This window comes from Typha angustifolia, chromosome 5 (genome assembly GCF_048772165.1).
Source record: "Typha angustifolia cultivar Huaian chromosome 5, ASM4877216v1, whole genome shotgun sequence".
Classification (NCBI taxonomy): domain Eukaryota; kingdom Viridiplantae; phylum Streptophyta; class Magnoliopsida; order Poales; family Typhaceae; genus Typha; species Typha angustifolia.
In genome coordinates this window covers 2,065,901-2,086,896 of record NC_133243.1, presented here as the reverse complement: position 1 = coordinate 2,086,896, position 20,996 = coordinate 2,065,901, and the positions used below count along the sequence as shown (strand labels likewise).

Genomic DNA, 20,996 nt, shown 5'->3' with positions numbered 1-20,996 from the left:
AATTTTTTTTCATGAATTTAAATAAATAAATATATGATATTAAAGTATATAAAATTTATGTTCAAAATAGATGATCGTCCAATACTTCTCTTCAAAGTTTTTAATAAAATTAGCCCTCTTCTAAACTTTTTTTTAAATGAAATGACCTATCTGAATTTAATATCAAAATGGTCTATTTTATAGCCGTTAATAAAATGCTCAGTATTTTATTTTAAGAAGTGGAAACCGTAGCAAGTTTATTATTTTTTATATGTAGGAGCTAATCTGATTAGCATTGTAAATGCGACCAAAAAACATCTAAGGTAGACTTTTATCTGAATCTATTAGTGTTTCATCTGAAAAATTCCAAATAAACTAGTAACAAGTTCAACATTTACATATTAACTACTAATAAAATTAATATTTTATTTTATTAACTTACTGATTTAAACATTAAACTTATTGATATTTTTATCTCAAAGTAAAATACTAATTTAATCGGTGTTTTAGGGTCTAGGATCCTAGAGACGACTATAATGAAATATATATTCTTGGTATTAAGTTTTAGCGGTAGTCCATTTAAAATAGTTTGAGATAAGGCTAGTTTGGTCTAAATACAAGGTTGTTGATAGAAATAGATTTATTTATTTTTAATTTATTTATCAAAATAGATAACACCCAAAATTTAAATACCAAAATGAGTATATTTTATTGTAGCTCTACCTAAAACGCTTAAATGTTGAGCATTTTACTTAAAATGCTAATACGATCAATATTTTTCTAAATAAAACGCTAATTTTATGGGCGTTGTATTGAAACACTTTAGATGCTTCATATTCCTTTTACCTCATAGACTCTTAGAAAAATACTTAACTAAAATGCTTATAGCTACAATAGAGCTAGTTTGGTCAAAAACTCCTCTTCGTGCTTCGGACTTCGGTGCTACGGAGTACCACCACTGCAAAACATCAACTAGTAGTACAACAGCGGAAGGGCGAGCAGAAATTTTTCTTCCTGGAGTGCCGCCACATGCAATTCTTTCGGCATTTCAGAAGAAGAATGGGGTTGAGATCAATTATAAGCAATCGCCATCAGCTCTGGAGAACCCTCTCCTGGCCTGTTGCGACGCAGCCGCGGTCACACTTCTCATCGCGCAGCAAAAGAGTCATCGACATGGCTGCTCGTGACGGCGAGCTCAGGGTCTTCCTTGTCGCCGGGGAGGTCTCTGGGGACTCCATTGCCGCTCGCCTCATGGCCTCCCTCAAGAATCTCTCCCCTTTCCCTGTTCGCTTCGCTGGAGTTGGTGGGTTAGTCTATATAACCCATTCGACCTCTTTTCCTATTTGGTTACTGATGTTATTTGGGTTTACTTTCTGGTAAAAGTTTTCGGATCTTTCTGGTTGTTGTGAATTAGTACCGTTCATGGTTACCGTGCTTTGTGCTTTGCGTAGTGTAAATGTGGTCTTTTTCCATGTATAATATCTAGAATTTGATAAGGTTGGTATCTAACAGACTCCCAAAACTATGCGAGACTAGCCAAGAGCAATAATTACTCATTTGGCATTCTATGTTAGCACTACCCATTACTGACAAGAAAAAAGTCTACATATTTTGATTTTTCGCTAACTATGTGAATGTTTTGATTTGCCTACATTAGAGCTCATGCCGCTGAGAGGATTCGTCTAACGAAATATGCAGTTAATAAATGGATGATCAAGCAGAGAAGGGAGAAAATGGGTTTGAAATTGTGCTGTATATGTTTCCTTTTCTGTTTTATCTTGTTGGTAATAGATAATAAATACTTGGAAGAGATGAAGAGGTAATACAAAAATATTTGGGGCTTTCGTTAACACTCTGTTTGGCTGGAGAGTATAAGAGAGAAGAGAAAAGAAGGAAATAAAAAAGAAGAGAAAAGAAGGAAATAAAAAAGAAGAGAAAAATAACTTCGACTTATCTTGTTTGGATGTAATCAATAGAAGAAGAGAAGAGAAAAAATAATATTCAATTTAAGGAGAGAAAAAAAGAGAACATAACATGTTTACTATTATACCATTTATCTAATATTTTAATCATTAAAATTAATCTAGCACAAGCTATAGTATCCATAAAATAAATAAAATGTAATATAAATGACTGTTGTTTAATAATTTAAACATTATTCATCATCTGCTGTAAGAATTCCTTTTGTTCCTTAGTTGGACAGATTAAATTTTGATTGGATTATAACCGTAATAACTTACACATATTATCTCTGTTTATTGCAGGGGGAAGGTTAGAAACTTAAATTTTGATTGAATTTTTGAGATTTTATGGGATTTTGATATCTTAGTGCTCAACGTGATGTTGGAATTTGGTATCAAGATTAATTTACTGGATCACTAATGCAATCTAATAGATACATCATGACATGTGTTTGATTCTCTTTAAAATTTGTTAATATAATCCTGAAAAAGAACAAATAAATATTATAATAGAATAAGGGCATATCTGGAATGTTAAAATATAAGAATAGCATGTTTTCTTGTTTTTGTTTTCTTCCTTTCTCTCCCTTTCTCTTCACTTTTTGGAGAGGAAAAAAGTGGTTGTTAGAGGCTATTATCTTGACTTACTCTTCTCTTATCTCCTATTCTCTCCATCCAAATTGTTGATATAGATGAGGAAAGAGGCAGTTCAATATAGATGTCTGCTTACCCTTTGTTATTATATGTGTTGTATTTACTATTTAATGATAAAGAATTGGTCCTTAAATTATAGCTATGTCAGACTGCCAATAGTAGTATCCTTTAACTAGCCCTGCTTGGTCTTTAAGTTTCCCAACTTTTATTTATACTTAGTTTGCCTCACCAGTTGCCAATCCCTTATGATTGTTCATGTTTGCTATTGGACAACATGACATGAACTGCCTCAATATCACAACAGTGGCACAAGATGACATGCTGTGTACCCTACCATGTTGGTTTGTAGCTTGAATGGATTAGCATGGTTAGCATGATTCATCCTTTGTTTCCTTTTGACTTTATTTACTAGGAAAGTGCAACATTATAAATTTGGTGGCTAATTCTACAACTGTTTTAGATCTTCAGGAAATCAAAGGGAAGTAATATAAGGAGAAAAAACGGCCTTAAATTTACTTCGAAGGCACCACATTCATTTTTCAACTTGTATTGTATTTTGAGTAGGAGTCATATGACCAAGGAGATTTAGAATTAAACCTTTATCTAACTGTGGTTCAGAGTCTTAATTGCAGTTTTGGTTCACAGGAAAAAGTTTGGTTTGATAATTTTGGGAATTTCTGATTTCAATTTAATGGTTTCTACTTTTCAATATAGAACAATGTACTAAAAATGGGAATATTAAATTAAACTAGATAGTAGAAAATGTGGAAAAAAGATAAAATTATGATGTTGCCTCTAGTCATGATAGTAGTATTATAAACCACATGGAATTTTGGTGGATTAGGTAGAAAGTTGTGTACCTCAAGGTCTCCCTCAATTTGAGATTAAGAAAAAAAATTCTAGAATAGCTATTCTAGACTTTTATTCCTAAAATTATACCTCTAATCTAGAGTAGGATATTCTAATGTTTACATGTAATCTAGATAGTGGTGTAACAATTATTTTTTATGTAACATAAAGTTGAGGTAATCTACAAATAAAATGTGAAAATTGACTATGCCCTTGATTTGACATGTACATTTAAATTAAGGTATTCTCATTGATTGTAGATATGCATTGCTTTATTGTAGGTGTGTAGTGCATATTTATAAGTATGCAATGAGATATGTGGGTGGAAGAAGAGAGGAGGTAGGTGAAAAATTTGGCGAAAAAATTGAACAAGAACTTTTAAGTTTGTGGAAATGAGATAGATGAGAGGTAAGAGAGGAGAAATTGATTTTTAAAATTACTTTAATCAATTAAGTGTAAAATTGTAATTGAGCTTATGTGTGGAATGACAATTTATTTGTCAATTTTTTGAAAATTGGAATGACAATTCATTTGCTAGATCTAGACAACCACAAAGTCGAATTTATCAGAGACAAAAGAAAGGAAAGGGACCATCTCAAGCTCAATATAATTATAGTCAGATGAGGGAAGGACTTGAGTCTATAGGTAGCAGGACATCAGGAGAGGTGCGCTTACAGGATGATATGAGTTCATCATCATTACCATCATATCAATCACACCCACCAGAGCTACAACACTTTTATTATACTCCATATCCACAATCTATATATGCTTATGGTGTGCCTGTGCCTGTGCCGGTCGTTCCTGTATATATTCAATATCCATATTATATCATCAAAAAATTACAAAATTCTTATTTCTATAAAGACTATGTGAGACGTTATAACGAGCAATATTATCAGTGGATAAGTTTTGAAGAATATTGACAATATTTAACACAACATTCTCGTGTTATTCTTGTGCAAGCAAATGAAGTCTTTGATTCTCCTCATCATTTTATGTTCAACTAGATATTAGTTTTAATTATTGAACTATTATTAATTATGTATTGAATGTTATTATGTGTTCAATTATATTATAGAGTATTCAATAATATTATGGAGTGTTTAATCATTAATATTAATTTTAATGAATGTATTCAATCATATTATGTGTTGAATAATATTTATATTCAACTGTTGTTTTATCTTTAATAAAATATGTTATTTACAAAAATAATCTAAAGATAAAACATTGTAATGTAGATTTTAAATTTTAATACATATATTTAGACGGAAAAAATCAAAGATTGACATACCAAAGATCTAAAAATATTTCTAAATATCCTAAAAAAATTATTAAAAACACGGCACGCCTCCTACCGATGGTGGCACGGCACGGCACGTGCCACTGGCACGGCCATCACTGGTGTAGATCATCATTGCCATGCTTAGATATGTCTAGAATTTGTGTGACATTGTAGCATCATCATGACAGCTTGATATGCCATATCATGGAAAGCTATAATGTTTGTGGAACATTATGTAATGGAATTGGTTAAAGCAAATATTGAGTTTTTCTTTTTCCATATCATTTTATGGAATTCTTCTGTATATAAGGACGTCTGTCTTAAATGATAAAACGAGGGTTGTTTTAGAATCAATTTAGTCAAGGGCTAAAATGAGCTAATACCCAAAGAAAGCCCTAGTTCTATTTGGTTAACACACTCTAGCACATTACTTTTTCCTTTTCCCATCGCTACTAAATTTATTCCCAATTGTACCCGTTCAATATTCTTGACCTCACCAAATCATAACTATTAGAATATAAAATATAAAAACCATATTTCTCTAACAATTTAAGATTTTAGAGCAGTTGGTAAGTTAATATGGTATTAAAGCCATAGGTCATTTGGTTCAAATACTATCATATTCATCTTTGACAGAAAATATAAAACCCCATTCATCTAAAGTTCTAAATTAAATCTTCTTAGGTTCATGAAAATGTCTCAGCCCAGAAATGAGGAATATTATAATACAAAATATAAAAACCATCGTTTTCTAATAGCTTAACCTTTTAGAGCAATTGTTGAGTTAACAATAACTAAAGTCCCAACGAAGCCCACTGCCTTGATGTGAAGAAAAATGTTTGCCAAAGTAATCAATGCTTTTGGATCACAATGATCCAAAGAAAGCATGTATATCTTGTTAAACATTATTCCAATCCAGATACACAAAATATCATTGAAAAGAATAGTAGTTCATGATTAATTTATTGATCATGCCACTAGGCTGATGAATAACTTTAAAAAGGACCAGTAGATGATTTGCGAGTTTCAGAGACAGATTTCTGCAGGATTAATATTGATAAGCAAAGGTCTTTTTAAAAATGATATTCAAATGAACTTTAGGCTAATCCAGTGCAAGGTCCTTGAAATCCTTGTCTTATTCTTCAATTTAGGACACAAAAGATGCTATTTCCACTGCATAATAGTCATCTGCGTAATTATGCAATATCATCATACGGTTATCTAGTTATTTATCATTGAAAAATTTACCAAGTCTTTTACTATTTTGTCCCAATATGAACATCTTTTCCAAAAGTGGGCCATCATTTACTGCTCTTGACCAATATAATAAAGTGCGATACTTTCTTTTTTGCATTTGTGCATACTTTACCAAGTACTAACATATTGATCTTTCTAGGGTATATTCTTTATTCTAGGCCTTTTGATTACAGTATCTTCTGTTGTTTAGGAAATTGATGTACAAGGAAGGCTTGCAACCCCTCTTTCCAATGGAAGATATTGCAGTAATGGGCTTATGGGAACTGTTGCCACATCTGAATAACATTAGGGTGAAGTTGTGCGGAATCTCATCTTCTCCTTTTTACTATGTCCAGTACTCTTACTTTACCTCATGATGGATACTTCCTATATATTGGATTGATAAATTTAAATGTCACAGATTAAGCTAAAGGAAGCTATAGAAGCTACTCTATTGTTTCGACCTCATGCTGTAGTAACAGTTGACTCAAAAGGATTCTCCTTCCGCCTTTTGAAACAGCTAAAGCGTAAGTTACTGCTAGTTGGACACCTAGATAAGTGAATATTTTTCTTTCATCAAGGAGGTGTTATTATCAATTCTTCCATATATGTAGTAAGATGTTAATATTTCTTGTTGTGTAGGTAGATACATAGAGTTAGAGATAAGTCCTATGCATTTTCATTACGTTGCACCCTCATTTTGGGCATGGAAAGGAGGTGAAAGTAGGCTTAAGCAGCTGCGTCAATTTGTGGATCATATCTTGTGTGTACTTCCATTTGAAGAAGAAATTTGTCGACAAAACGGATTATGTGCTACTTATGTGGGTCATCCCTTGTTGGAAGATGCGATTTTCCTAAATCTGGTAGGAAACTTTCCACTTGACCTTTCTTCTATGGCTTTAATAGATCAATCTTTTGCTTTCCCTTTGTTTTGCAATACTATACTTTGTTACATTTTGATAGGTTCTACGGTACCAAATTGATAGGCTCTGATACCAAACCAATGATAGGCTCTAATACCATATCATATTTATTAAATGTATTGAAGAGATTTTACCTAGTGTTATGAAAGGCAAATTTGGCTCAAGGTGGCACACCAATTGCTCCGCCATCTGGCAATGCGGTTGACACAAGGCGGGAGGGCTGCCATGGCTCTTTTGACGAGTTGCAATGTCGCCTGGCATGCTTGCTGCTCGATGAGGCATTGAATCGGATCTATGGCAAGAATCTCCACCATCTTGGAAAAAAGGGAAGAAATAGAAGAGAAGAATGAAAGGGATGAAAAAGAAGAAACAATGGGTTTGAGAGTTACCCGCTGTCATTCGCTTATCACCTTCATCCGCTTGTCATCATTGCTTAATGCTTTTCGAGAAAGGAGTGATTGAGAGAGAAAGTGAGGGGGAGAGGGGAGATTTAGGGCTTAGATTTAAGAGAGAGTGAGGGACAAGGCAAGATTGGATTTTCTTTTGTTTTAAGTTGATTAGTTGTTAGTTGACCAACCTGCGATACGTTAGCAACAAACTCTTTAAAAAACTTGTCTTTTGCTCTGTTGGGGGTTTGTTGCCTAGTTGTGTAGAGCAGTTTGGTTGGAAAGTGGGCTAGATGGTGTTAGATGGTAGAAAGAGAGCTACTTATATTGAATGGGCCCACCTCAACTATCAAAAAAATTATATATACTAGTTTAGTACATGTATCACAATATAAGCTATGCCGGTCGGCATGCCCTCTGTAGGTGGTGACATGACACCTAGCACGGGGTGTGTCAGTGGCAAAGTACCGAGCCTACCATGGGTGCGTGTTGACCCGTGTCGATGTGAAGCCCACTTTTTAAAACTTTTTTCTATTTTTATCAATCATGATCAATAAACTTTCATGCAATTCTTGTGATGGCACATGAAATCATCATCATTAATATGATTGAAAATAATCGATATTATCTGATTTAACATTCTCGTATCAGCAAATGATATTTTTGATCCTCTCCGTGGTTGCCTTTCAATACATTGATTTTACCACTTTATTGTAAGATCGTCATGCTAACGGCATGGGGCGTGTTATTCAAATGTCGGCACAACATGTCCTAGCATGCCTGCTAGCACACAAGTATAACCTTGTGCACACCCTTTAATTAGATATTTATAAATTTAGGACTGTTTAGAGCTTAAAATATGTTTTAATAGTTAAATGAAAGTCTTCTAGACTTAGATATTGGTGTACATCCATGTATAGAAATATGATTAAGTCATTGTCAATGCAAAAGAAATATGTCATGATGAAAAAAATTAAATACATGTTTAGATCAAATTAGATGACAAAATTCTTGAGTTTGAAGCAAATCAGTACCTAATATGTAGATGTCATCATATAGTGTAATAACCCAGAATTTTAAAACATAAATAAATAAAATAAATAGAAATATATATAATTTAGATAATGAGGAATTTACTTTATCTTTTATATTTTAGGATTTTTATTAAATTAAATTAAATTTTTAGATATATCTTTAAGATATTGGAATCCTTATTCTAATAGGACTCTTATTATATTTTTCAACTATCAAAGGGGGGCCTAGAAGAAAACCATAGAGGGATTTTTTTAGATAGAAGTTAAAGGTATTGCTACAGTACAAAAGGAAAAAAAGAGAGAAGAGATTATTCTTGGGGGAGATTAGAGAGAAAAAAAGAAGAATAGAAAATAGAGGGAACAAGATTTTATCATACCAAAGAGAAGAAAAGGAAAGAGAAGGCAATCTTGAAGCGTTTTGGAATTTGTGCAAATTACGATTAGGATGCGAAAATTAAATTATTTTGGATCGAGCGATCAAGGCAAGTTCCCACTCATATTTTCTTAAATTTTTATTATATAAAATTAGAATTGATAAATTGTAAATATCTCTTTATGTTATTCTGATCGTATTTAATTTTATAAGATAAAAACTTTGTAATATGATGATGTCAATTATACGGAAGTTAAGAAGTTCGTTATTTTAAGGATTTTCAATAAAGAATTAAAAATATTAAGATTTTGTATTTTATAGAAAATTCATATTTATCATTCTTGAAAAAAAAAGGATTTTATTGTTTATTATTTTTCAGATATCAAAGTATTTATTTTTCAGATATCAAAGTATTTATTTTTATTGCAGAAAATAAGAAATAAATTAGGAATATTTCAATTTAAATGAATTTTTAGATTTCTGAAAATAATTAATATCTATTTCTACTGTAGAAGATAACATATAAAGTAGTAATATTTCAATTTATATGGATTTCGAATTTCTGAAATAAATAATATTATTTTATTTCTAGAAAATAAGATATAAATTAGAATTACTTCAATTTAAAGGAATTTCGGATTTGAAAAAAAAATTTTATTATTATATTTTATTTTCAGAAAATAATAGAGGAGATCTTTATGTTAATATATTTTATTTTCTATAAATAAAATATAAGAGATCTTTACTTTTAGAATATGATCAAAAATGAAATATTATTTTTGAGACTTGAAATTTTGCAAGATTATTATTTATTTGTGTTTTTTTTGACTTATTAAGAATGATTTATTTTATATATATATTAGAGGAAATAGTAGTATTTGAATTTATGGATTATTTATGTTTATATTGTATTCGAAGAATTGAGAATTTTGGTGATTGAGAAAATTGATACTTGAGATTCAGAATAAATCAGTATAGTTGAATACTGATAAACGTGAGATCTGGAACCCAATTTGTTTTCAAGAAGATAAGTCCAGGGAAAAGATTCTTGGAATGTAACGTTGCGACGTGCTACCAAGTGACTCTGGTGGGATTAGGAAAAAGATTCCTGGATTTTTGTCCTGGTGACTCTAATATTTCTCAACGGCTAGTGGAAAAGTCAGTAGGGCACTGCAGAGTACCTACTGTGACCCTAGACGGATCGACTATCTAGAAAAGTCCCGGGCGCCATCCCGATGGTGACTAGGTAGTGTGATGTGGCCACGGGTCAGAGTACCCATTAATGAGATAATATGACATTTTATCAGTTTTGGCGGGTTTCCATGATAGTACACTTTTGGCAGAGATCGACTGCTTTTATATTAATTTATTAAAATTAAGATATTATGAATGATTTATGATTCGATTCCCATGATAGTACATTTCAGTAGAGATTAATTTGTTTTATATTAATTTATTTAAATTGAGATATTATAAGTGATTTATGATTTGATTTCCATGATAATATACTTTTGTGGAGATTCGTTTTATGCTGATTTATTCGGATTGTGTTAATAGGAATGATTTATGATTTGATTTCCATGAAAATACACTTTTAGCGGATATTGATTCGTTTTATATTGATTTATTCAAAATGAGTTAATATGAATAATTTATGATTCCAATTTAGTATATATGGATTTTGAAATTCAAGAGACAAGAAAATTATTTATTTTTCAAGATGGCTTATATATTATTATTATGATTCTTTTTCTGCTACTATATGTATCACATGTTGATTTTGTTATTAGACATATTTTTAGTAGAGTAGGTTACTTGCTGGGCGTCTAGCTCATGAGGACTTATTATTTTGCAGGAATTTAAGAAGCCGTTTAGTGAGGACTCTAAAGACTGAGTACCGTTTTCGCTGTGTCAATCTATTTTAGGATTTGATTATTATTTGGGCTTTCGTGTTTTCTCCGGGTTTTATCCTAGAGATTCACGGGCATCATGTTTCCGGATCGGGGCGTGACATATAGCACTTGAAATACAATTCATTTGTACATATATATATTTTAAATAGGGGCAAAAGTCTAGTTATATCAATTGGATACTTGGATTTAAACCAATTCGGATAGAAAATTTAGGGAAAACTCTAATTTTGTATTTATTGTTGCAATTTTAATGTACAATTACAATTGATTAAGATCAACCTTGATGTAGTAGATCTATTTAATATTAAGGTCCTAAGTAATGGTTCTGGGATTAGTATTAGCTGCTTGAGAAAACAATACATATTGACTGTAATGACCGTCTATTTTAGGCGATTCAAATCGGGGATCGGTTGAATCAACTGGTTTGCTTCGGTGATGTGCATCGGGATCAGTCGGTACTTCAAGCCATGCTTAATATTACAATTGAAGTATTAAACTCCAATTTTATGATTTTTCCTTTTTTTTCTTACTTTTTTTTATTTAATTAATCTTTGTACGTAGTGGCATGTGGAGTATATTGTAACGGCCCGAGCTCAAGTCAGTAATCGACCTAGCCGTACGTACCAGAACAGAGCTTGCATGTTATTTCTGTATTAGGATCTTTAGCTTATTGATTAGGCCTATTGGAGTCGGTTGGTTTGAGTTAGCCGATCTGCTTAGGATAGTCGCTTATAAAAGGTTTTGGTGCGCATCCTTTATTGGTTATCAAGGGCATTCTTTTTTCTACAATGGGAGTAGTCTAATTTAATTCCTATCTTGCCTTACAATCCCACATTGCCATCCTTGCTCCTTCATTGACGCCACCTCTTCGTGTTGTCCACCCCTCTCAGCTTTGCTGAGAGCCATACCCACGCTTATCCTATCTTGTGATGGGTCTCAATTAAGAGGATTGTTACAAACTAGTATCAGAGGCGACATTCTCAACGAGATGGCCTACACATGAAGCATGTCAACGCGAGCATCAGGAGAGCCTTCGTCAGTAAGGGAGCCCTCCCGCACCACTGTAGAGGAGGCCACCTCGACGTCGGAAGCACACCAACTTCTGCCATGAGAACAAGAGAAATCTTGGAGAAAACTATGGATTAGATGATGGCCATGGTTGTAGGAAGTATGAGACGACTGCAGGTAGCCCCTGTGCTACCCGTCACAGCGCCATAGGGGAGTTGCAACCACACTTGTGGTCGCTGATGGATTGCCAACAGGTGACCAGACATTCTGACCTGGACCATCTTTTGTAGGCATAACATAGGTCTTTATGAAGCCACAAGGGCTGCCACCAAGCTGACCTCATGATCACGGGATCCAAATCCTGCCCGGGGTCAGACTAGCCAATGTCCGGCCTTATCGCTATCCCTGCACACAAGAGGCTATCACACGATTGGTGCTGGAGATGATGGAGTAGGGGATTATTCATCCTAGCCACAGTGCATATTCATTGGTGATACTACTCACGAGAAAGAAAGATGGGTCCTGGAGGTTCTGCCTAGATTACCGAGCCTTGAGCGTAATTATAGTCAAGGATCAGTGTACGATTTCCTTCACCGAGGAGCTTTTGAACAAGCTTACCTGTGCCACTGTCTTTACCAACTTTGACCTTCCTGTAGTGATACGAACTAACTTGGGGTCGATTCGAATCACGGACAGTTCTGCACAGTCGAGGGAGAATATTTGCCAACTATTCTTTTGATATTTGAAAATTATGAAACTGGTTGAAACAGCTTTGTAACTTCCAGATCGAGGTTTTTGATATTAAGACCCCTTTCAGATTTGGATGATATTGAGGTCTAATCTGGATGACAAACCTATAGTGGTGTTGGTGGCGAGTGTGGATTAGCTTGTAGATGGTAATGGAGATGGCATCAATGGTGAATGATGATGATGGCGATTAGGTAGATTGATTGTTTAAAGGAGAAGAACAGGGAGATGTAGGCCTATCTTACGGGACTAGAGGATCGGCTAACGAGAGAGATTGGAAGCTAGACGATATCATTCCGATAGGAGAGACGGTGTTGGTTAGTAAAGAGGGAGGGAGATTGAGGTCGGTGGCCAAGTTGAGAGGGGAGATACTAGGATGCAAGACTAAAGCCAATTAATCTTTTATTCATACATATCTAAGATACAAGCCATAAGGAATTATTTATAGAGATTAAATCTAAACAGTCTTAAATAATTTAAGTAAATCAGCCTTCCTTGTCTATTTCAGATTAGTCCTTCATTTTACCGTAGATAGATTCCGAATCTAGAGAAGTCGTGAATACCAAAGTTGTAGATCTAGATGTTGATGATCTTATCCATCTGGTTTGATATTATTCGGACATCTGTGAAATATCCTACAAAAATTTTTCTGAAGCTGCGCAGAGTTAGATTTAGCTAATTAAATAAAATTCTAACCTACTAAGATTTTGACTAAACCAAATAAGCAGATAAGATAACTATACTCAATCCATTGAGCCCAATGTCCCCTTGATGTGATTTGATTTGACTCTATTCGTATCATATAAGCTATCACCAAATATGATACAAACTGGCTTGATTCTATTTGTAACGGGTTTTAAATAGAGTTTGCACGAAACTTTCAAAGGTTATTGTAGTCGATCTAACCGTTGGATCCTACTAAAATTTGGGTATGTTTTTGCTCTTGAAGAAAGCTTTTCAATGGATCGAAGATCTTAGGTTTTAGATGGCTAAATTTGGAGATATCGGCCAATTAGTAGCCGTAGGTCAGGATGAATTCTAGCTGCTGAGAGGAATAGAAGATGAGGAAGAAGATGCTAGCCCTTAGGGATAAAGTTGGTGCAGCTGATGAGGGAGATTAGGGGCTAGATGATACCTTTTCGACAGGAGAGGCGGTGTCGGTTAGTAAAGAGGGAGGAGGGAGATTGAGGCTGGCGGCCAAGTTGAGAGAGGAGATATTAAGATGCAAGACAAAAGCCAATTAATCTTTCATTCATAAATATCTCAGATACAAGCCATAAAACCTTATTTATAGACTTAAGTAAACTAATCTTCCTTAATCTATCTTGGATTTGTCTTTCGTTTTGCCATAGATATATTTCGAATTAGAAGTCGTGAATACCAAGGTTGTAGATTTAGAGGTTGTTGCTCTGATCCAATTGGTTTAATATTATTCGAATGTCTATGGAATATCCTACAAATATTTTTCTGAAGCTGCGCAGAGCTAGAGTTAGCTAATTAAATAAAATCCTAACTATTAGGACTCTAACTAAATCAAATAAGTAGATAAGATAACTAGTGTAACACCGGCAAAAAGAAAAAGGGGTGAGGCATGTGCCTCGCATGTGCCTCTTCATCCTCCTCACCTTAACAGGCCTTGGCCTAACAAAGGGATGCTTTGTCAGGCCAAGCTGAGGGGAGGGTAGGCTAGCCCTTCCCCCCGCACTCACCACTATTACCGTGCGCGGAGGGGGGGCGGCCTTGGGTAGAGGGACGCCGCTCCTCTCCCCTTTCTCTTTCTCTCTTCCTCCCTATTTATTTTCCCTTCGAGGAGAGCTTGGGCGTCCTTTACTTCCATTCCACCTTTCTCCCTCTCACTCCGACTGTCGCCGTGATCGTTGCTGATGTGGCCGAGCTGGCGTAGTCCTCGTTCTCGTCGATAAGTCCTCTCCCTCCTCGTCATTTCCTGTTCAATGTGGTGACGGCGCGGCGCTTCGGGCCGTGCATCGTTGCCACCCCCCTCCTCTAGCGAGGCGGCGACAGTTGGTCGCTGGCTCGGGTCCTCTCCCTTTCTTTTTCCCCCCTAGTAAGGGTGGTGGCATGGAGGGAGAAGGGGAGGTGGTACCTCCTCTCTCAGCTCGGGCTGGGTATAATGTTGCAGGCACGCCCAAGGTGTGCCTGCCTCGGGTTGGCTCCCACCAGCTCGAGCATGCCAGTCTCGGGTTAGGTTAGGTCTAGCCCGAGCGTCCCAGGGGCGGTTGAGTGTGCCTGCCTCGGAAGGGGCTCAACCAGCCTGGGCTCTCGCCTCGGCCAGCTTGAGCGCGTCGCGCCTGCTTTGCTCTGACTAGCCTTCAAGCGCTGGGCTAGGCCTGGCTAGCCCGAGCCCGAACGTTAGGCTGGGCTTGGCCTAGCCCGACATACTGTCTTGAGCCCTTTTCTTTCTTGGGCTTCGCCTCACATTTTGGGGTAGGGTAGGGATTGAACCAGGTTTTCTTTCTCTTTTATCTTAATCAACAATATTTAATACTATTTGTCCCCATTTTTTATCCCTAGTAAATCTTTTTAAGATTTTGGTATTGACTTAGTGATCCTGTTGCATAGCACCCTGTGACCAGCGCTCATCCCGGGTCTAGGGACTTTTTTAGCGAATCTAGGAAAGTGGTTTATCTACTCTTGATTTATTATTTGATGTAATGAATAATAGTATGAGCATGACCTGCTAATCTTTGTATTTTAGCAAAACCTGTTTAGTTAGTATGTTGCTTGACATGATTTGTTATTAATTTAATGTGATGTGCTGCATGTTTAGGTAACCTTGTTTACTATCCTATTATGCTTAACTTAATTACTTTGTCATGACACCTGCAAACATGCACGACTCAAAAAGGGATGATTCTACGTCTCGGCAGTCCCCGACCTCTCCTAAGCCAGGGTTAGGGGCGGGAGTATTTTATAGTATATATAGTAGGATCTATATCTAAGGTCTCAGTCTATGGATTCCAGACAATCAAGCAGTTGTTTTGCCGGGTGATTGACAATTTACTATTGATCAATGGGAATCAACCTCTTAAGGGTGTTTAAATTGGAAAGTAAGGCGTACATGAGTGATGGCTCACGAAATTTCTGCATTATGGTGCGATGATGTGGAGCTGAGGGCTCAGAGGGTTGTATCGATGTGCTGTACTGACTTTGGTGTGGGCTTACGATTGGGGTTCTTAGTCTGCAAGGGCGGACGATCGATCATGCTGTTCATCGGATTATGGGCAGATGATTTTTACCGCTAGAGTCTACCCTTCCTTGAGGGCCTGTGTTAGGAGGTGCACCATGCGTAAAGAATGGATAATTGGCTGTAGTCCTGTTGGACCATGCTTGTCGGTTATTGACATGTATACTCCATGTTACGATGCATATTGCCTTATATAGTGCATTTTCCTATATCTTGTTTTGAGTCGGGTGTGATACTGTTGCTGATGAATAATTATGAATAATACCACTTGTTGAGCGATAGGCTCATTTCGTGTTGACATTAGATGCAGATTGACTTACACCCTGGCAGCAGCTAGCTGGTATGGCAATAGACCTTTTAATTTCGTACTTTATTTTGAATTTATATTCAGGGATCTATGTCCTCGTTTTGTAGCTACTTTGATCGTGTACCCTTTGTTGGGGATGTTTACCCCTTTCTATTATATCACGTGAGGGGTAAGCCTCGTGAGAGCCACGTGGCAGTATTGGGGTGTTACAACATGGTATCAGAGCTAGATTTACAAAATTTTTTCCGGCAAATCCATCTGACATACAGTACCTTTGGAAAGATATATGAATATATATATATATATAGAATGATAAATAAGAATGATAATAAAGTAGAGTTGTCAATATATGTTTACCTTCTAGGTCTTAATATGAGTTGTCAATTCGCGAATCTAGGATGCCACCCTACCGTCGTCGTACCGCCGTCTCTGAGGGCTTGTCAGCCCTAGTTAGGAACCCACATGCAGAGGCGATAGTGGTCGGCATAGAGACATTTGCACGCCTGGTCCAACTACAGGAGAGATTGATCGAGGAGGTTCTACACGTCCACGCAGCCTCCTCACGAATTGATGAGGCTCCCAGCCACCCCGAGAGTAGCGGAGGGACATCCCTGAACCACTTTATGTTGTTGAACCCCTCGATTTTCAGTGGCGCCACTGAGCCATTGGAGGCTAACATATGGTTAATGGATCTTAAGAAGATTCTGGATACCTTAGAGTGCCCCCATCGATAGTGTGTCTTTTTCGCTAGCTTCCTTCGCAGTGATGTTGAGCGGTGGTGGCAGGCGATAGAGAGGCTAATCTGGTTGACACTCGGGTTGGAGGTTATCACTTGTACCATGTTTTCTGAGGCATTCAACTAAAAATATTTTCCCATGGCAGTGAAGAACAAGTTGCAGAGGGATTTGAATGACTTGAAGTAAGGAACTATGGTGGTGGCTCAGTATGAGGTGACCTTCGATGCCCTATCTCATTTTGCCAGTTACCTGGTACCTGATGATAGGGTTAGGGCTAAGCGCTTCTGCAAGGGCTTGGGTCTTGGCATTTGGGAGCGATTATTTGTTCTGGGGCCTCTTTCCTACACCATGACTTTTGAGCGAGCCTTGGTTGCTGAAGCTAATATTTTGGAGTTGAAGGCCTTGAACTAGGATCGGGAGCGATTGGGTCATCGTTAGGGCCGAGGACGGGATGGCCGCCGCCCTAGTTTGAGCTCGGGGTTGGTTGGCTCCTCCCAGTCAAGACCTGCTTACCATCCTTACCAGTCAGGCAGTTCTACCTTTAGGTCAGCTCCCATAGTTCGGTTGGGGGGGGGGGGGGGGGGGGGGCGCATCAGTCGGGCTCTCTCCCAAGCTAGCATTGGTGGTCTCGTGCGGGGCTTCTCGATCGCCACTGGGACTGAGCTTGCACCCAGACCTTCGGGGATGTGCGGGGGTTACAATTGTGGCTAGAAGGGTCACATGTCTAGAGATTGTCCTTATCCTCGTCATCCTACCCAGTGCTTCCTGTGTGGCCAGCAGAGCCATCTTCATGATCATTGCCCGACGTGATTTGCCCCCTCTTCCTTGCCTGCTGCTGTTTTGGTGCTCGAAGCCTTTTAAGCCTCTTCCCTTGGTGGTCGGGGTCGTGGATTTGCTAGAGCTGGCTTATCACACTGAGGTAAAGGCCCACACACCGGTCGGGTATTTGCTATGATAGAGATGGATGCTTTGGCTTCTAATGAGGTGGTTACAGGTACTATGACCTTATTTTCTCGTCCTGCTAAAGTCTTGTTTGACCTAGGGGCCATGCATTTGTTCATTTCTTACACTTTTCTACCTCATGCTAACCATTCTACTGAGTTTCTCGATGAGCCTCTCTTGATATCCACTCCCTTAGGAGATGCATCTGAGATTAACCATGTCCTCCGTGCTTGCATCATTAGCTTTGGTGAGTGGGACTTCTTGGTGGATCTGCTGCTTTTGGAAACACAAGATTTTGACATTATTCTAGGGATGGATTAGCTAGCGTCCTACCATGCTAGCATTGACCACTTCCGAAAGGAAGTGGTACTACAGTTGAGCGGGGGAGCGGTTTGTCAGATTCTCAAGTCGCGCCTAGGTCTCTATGCTCGCATCTCTTCTGCACTCCAAACTCGACAGTTGGTGCCGGGCTATTGCTCCGGCCCTTTCTCCTTGGACCTAGCTCCATCTGGTGGGTCCTTCTCTCTTATGGATGTGGCTGTGGTTCGTGAGTTCTCAGACATCTTCCCTGCAGATATTGAAGGGCTGCCCTCTAATTGCGAAGTCGAATTCTCCATTACTTTAGTTCCCGGCGTGGGGCCCGTGACAAAGGCGCCCTATCGAATAGCACCTTTAGAGGTGGCGGAACTTCGAATACAGATTGACGATCTTCTTCACAAGGGATTCATTCGTCCTAGTGTATCTCCTTGGGGTGCTCCGGTCTTGTTTGTTAACAATGATGAGGATCAAATATTTTATTTGTCGGTACAAGGATAACACAAGAATATTGCATTAAATACTATCGATATTCTTCAGAACTCATTCATTGATAGTATTGCTAATTATAACGTCTCACTAGTCTTCATATAAATAGAAATTTTGTAATTTTCTCATGAAATGATATGAATATTAAACATGCACGGAAACTACTAGCACCAACATAGACACATGCACACTATAAGCATATATAGGTTGTGGATATAGAGTATAATGAATGTGTTGTGGCTTTGGTGGGTGTGATTGATATGATGGTAATTATAATGAACTGATATCATCCTGCGGGTGAGCCTCTCCTAATGTTTAGCTACCTATAAACTCAAGTCATTTATAAAAGCAATACCTTTATGAGAAAGTTATGTAATAAGGGTGCAGGTGTCATCTCCATCTTCACCATTACCAGACTGAGTCTCATCATTATCATCATCACCATCATCATCATCATCTCTAATCTCATTATCATCAATTTTATCTAAACCTTCTAAATGATCAATTTATCAATTGATTTGATAATGATTGATAAAAATATATGTATTTTTTAAAAGACTATATGGCACAATGACAGGCATGTGGTCATGTTGGACGACACACATCCATGCTGGACTAGCACGGCTTGGCATGGGGGTGTGCCACTGACACATGTTGTGCCAAGTGCCGTGCTATTACTGATACGACAAGTGCTGGTCGGCATGGGATGTACTGATCGGCATGACCATCCATGGGCTGCATTGTTAGCCCAATTGCCAAACACTGCTGCCTACTCCTTTTGTGGGGCGGTTAATGCTCCCCCTACCAAGGTTTAACAGACGACTTGGCTGTTTTTCAAAACACCGACTTATATAAATGTTCTTTTGTGTTAAGAAAAAGGTCAAAGTAGATACTTTTAAAAAAATACCCAATCTCTGCCCAAAAAGTGCTTGCTGTTTTCCCCTTATTAACAGGTCTTGGTTAGAGGGTATGCTAATGGTCCTCACATTATCACTTGATATATTGTTTATTACTTGTTTATTTATAAAACAATGATTTTACTACCTAGGCACCTGTCTTAGATGGAATATGTCTATTTTCTGTCATGTTTCAATATTGGACCTTTAAATCAAATTTGTTCTAGCCTTCTAGGGGTTCCCAGATTATATGATACTTGATTACTTATAGAACAATGATTTAACTACATAAGTCACCTGTCTTAGATGGAATATGTCTATTTTGTCACGACCCAAAATAGGAATCATGACCGACCATGCATCTCAATATGCTTGAGATGTACAAAGTCTTATTAATACTCTCTACGTGTACAATGACAAAATAAATAAATAAAATGAGAATGTGCTTTATTAAATTTTATAACTAATTGCAATAAAAATAAAAGCAATGTTAATGTTTTTGAGTCTCTAAACTAAATAAATAAAAACTTCTAATCTAAAGCACAAAATCTAAAAGAGCGGAAAGGTAAATAGGTGAATCCTAAGTAGAGGTGGAGTCTGGGTACATCTCGCTCAGTCGCCCCGCTGACTATTACTTAAAATAAATAACAATACAAAAACAATAGAACTCGTGAGCCAACAATTATAGCTTAGTGAGTGGAATCCACTCAAAAACCAAATAAGTTTTAATTCATATTAATGCTGAATAAATTAAACTAAAAGCAATAATATCCATCACAATATACAATAGGCATGCTCTCTAAATAATAGCGATGATAACAATAGAGAGATGTCACAACTTGTAACCTTACACGTTTTCAACATATTAACATCTTTTGATATTTATACTGTCATATGTCTCAATAGGTCTAAACCCTATGGATTCACATCAACTAGAAGTCACCTCGAGATGACGTTCGGGACTTTTCTTCATAGCTGATCTGGTTAGGGTCATCAGAGGGTATCATTCTGTCTTTTCGTCTAACCGTTGAGAGAAGTTAGAGTCACCTAGGAAATTTTCTCATTCATCCTAAGACTGTTCTCTAACCCTGCCAGAGTCACCTAAGAAAGTCACCGCAGTGATCTAATTTAGGATTTTCCCCTAGACTTCTAGATAGACTTGAGTCACCATGGAAAATCGTAAACGATTTATACCGGGACTGTTCTCTAAGTCGTATAAATACTAGTTTCATTTTTCTTTTCACAAATTTCAATATTTGCACGAAGTATGGTGATGCACTGGATATAATAATTAAATGCACACAGAAAATAAAACAATTAAATTTTCGCACGTACGGATAAAATAAATAGATTTGCACACAGAAATTGCAATAATTTAATTTTTTACACATATGGGTGAAATAAATAATTTGCATACAGAAAATTTACATGGTCTGACAAAAATACGAAATACAATAAAATAAACATGTGAGTGAACCCACTCACCTGAGTCTAGGCAAGATAACCGAAACCTCAAATCTCTAGCTCACGTACTATAATTCACCATCTTAAATAATAATTAATAATCAAATTTTTAATTTGAATAATAACAGTATTTTTAAAATTTAAAAACCAAAAGAACTAAAAATTGGTTTAAATTTACCCATTGGATTGGGCTGGGCTAATGCTGGCCCGGCCCAAATAAAAAAAAAAGGAACTAATCGGGCTGGGCCAAGGCCCAGCCAGATAGGAAATGGATTGGGCTGCGGTTTAGC

The 20,996-nt window shown here is 36.9% G+C and overlaps 1 protein-coding gene across 2 annotated transcripts in view; it reads left to right on the top strand.

Annotated features, from left to right (window-relative positions):
* Positions 1-875: 875 nt before the first annotated feature.
* Positions 876-20,996, top strand: part of LOC140760609 (probable lipid-A-disaccharide synthase, mitochondrial) — a 41,873-nt gene continuing 21,752 nt past the window's right edge. The window contains exons 1-4 of one of the 2 annotated variants that reach the window (XM_073097636.1): positions 876-1,282; positions 6,179-6,278; positions 6,389-6,494; positions 6,610-6,830. In XM_073097636.1, the coding sequence (XP_072953737.1) occupies positions 6,186-6,278; positions 6,389-6,494; positions 6,610-6,830 (420 nt within the window). In that variant the 5' untranslated portion in view covers positions 876-1,282; positions 6,179-6,185. Of the gene's footprint in view, positions 1,287-6,178; positions 6,279-6,388; positions 6,495-6,609; positions 6,831-20,996 lie in introns of both variants that reach the window. The other variant, XM_073097635.1, reaches the window with a different exon arrangement.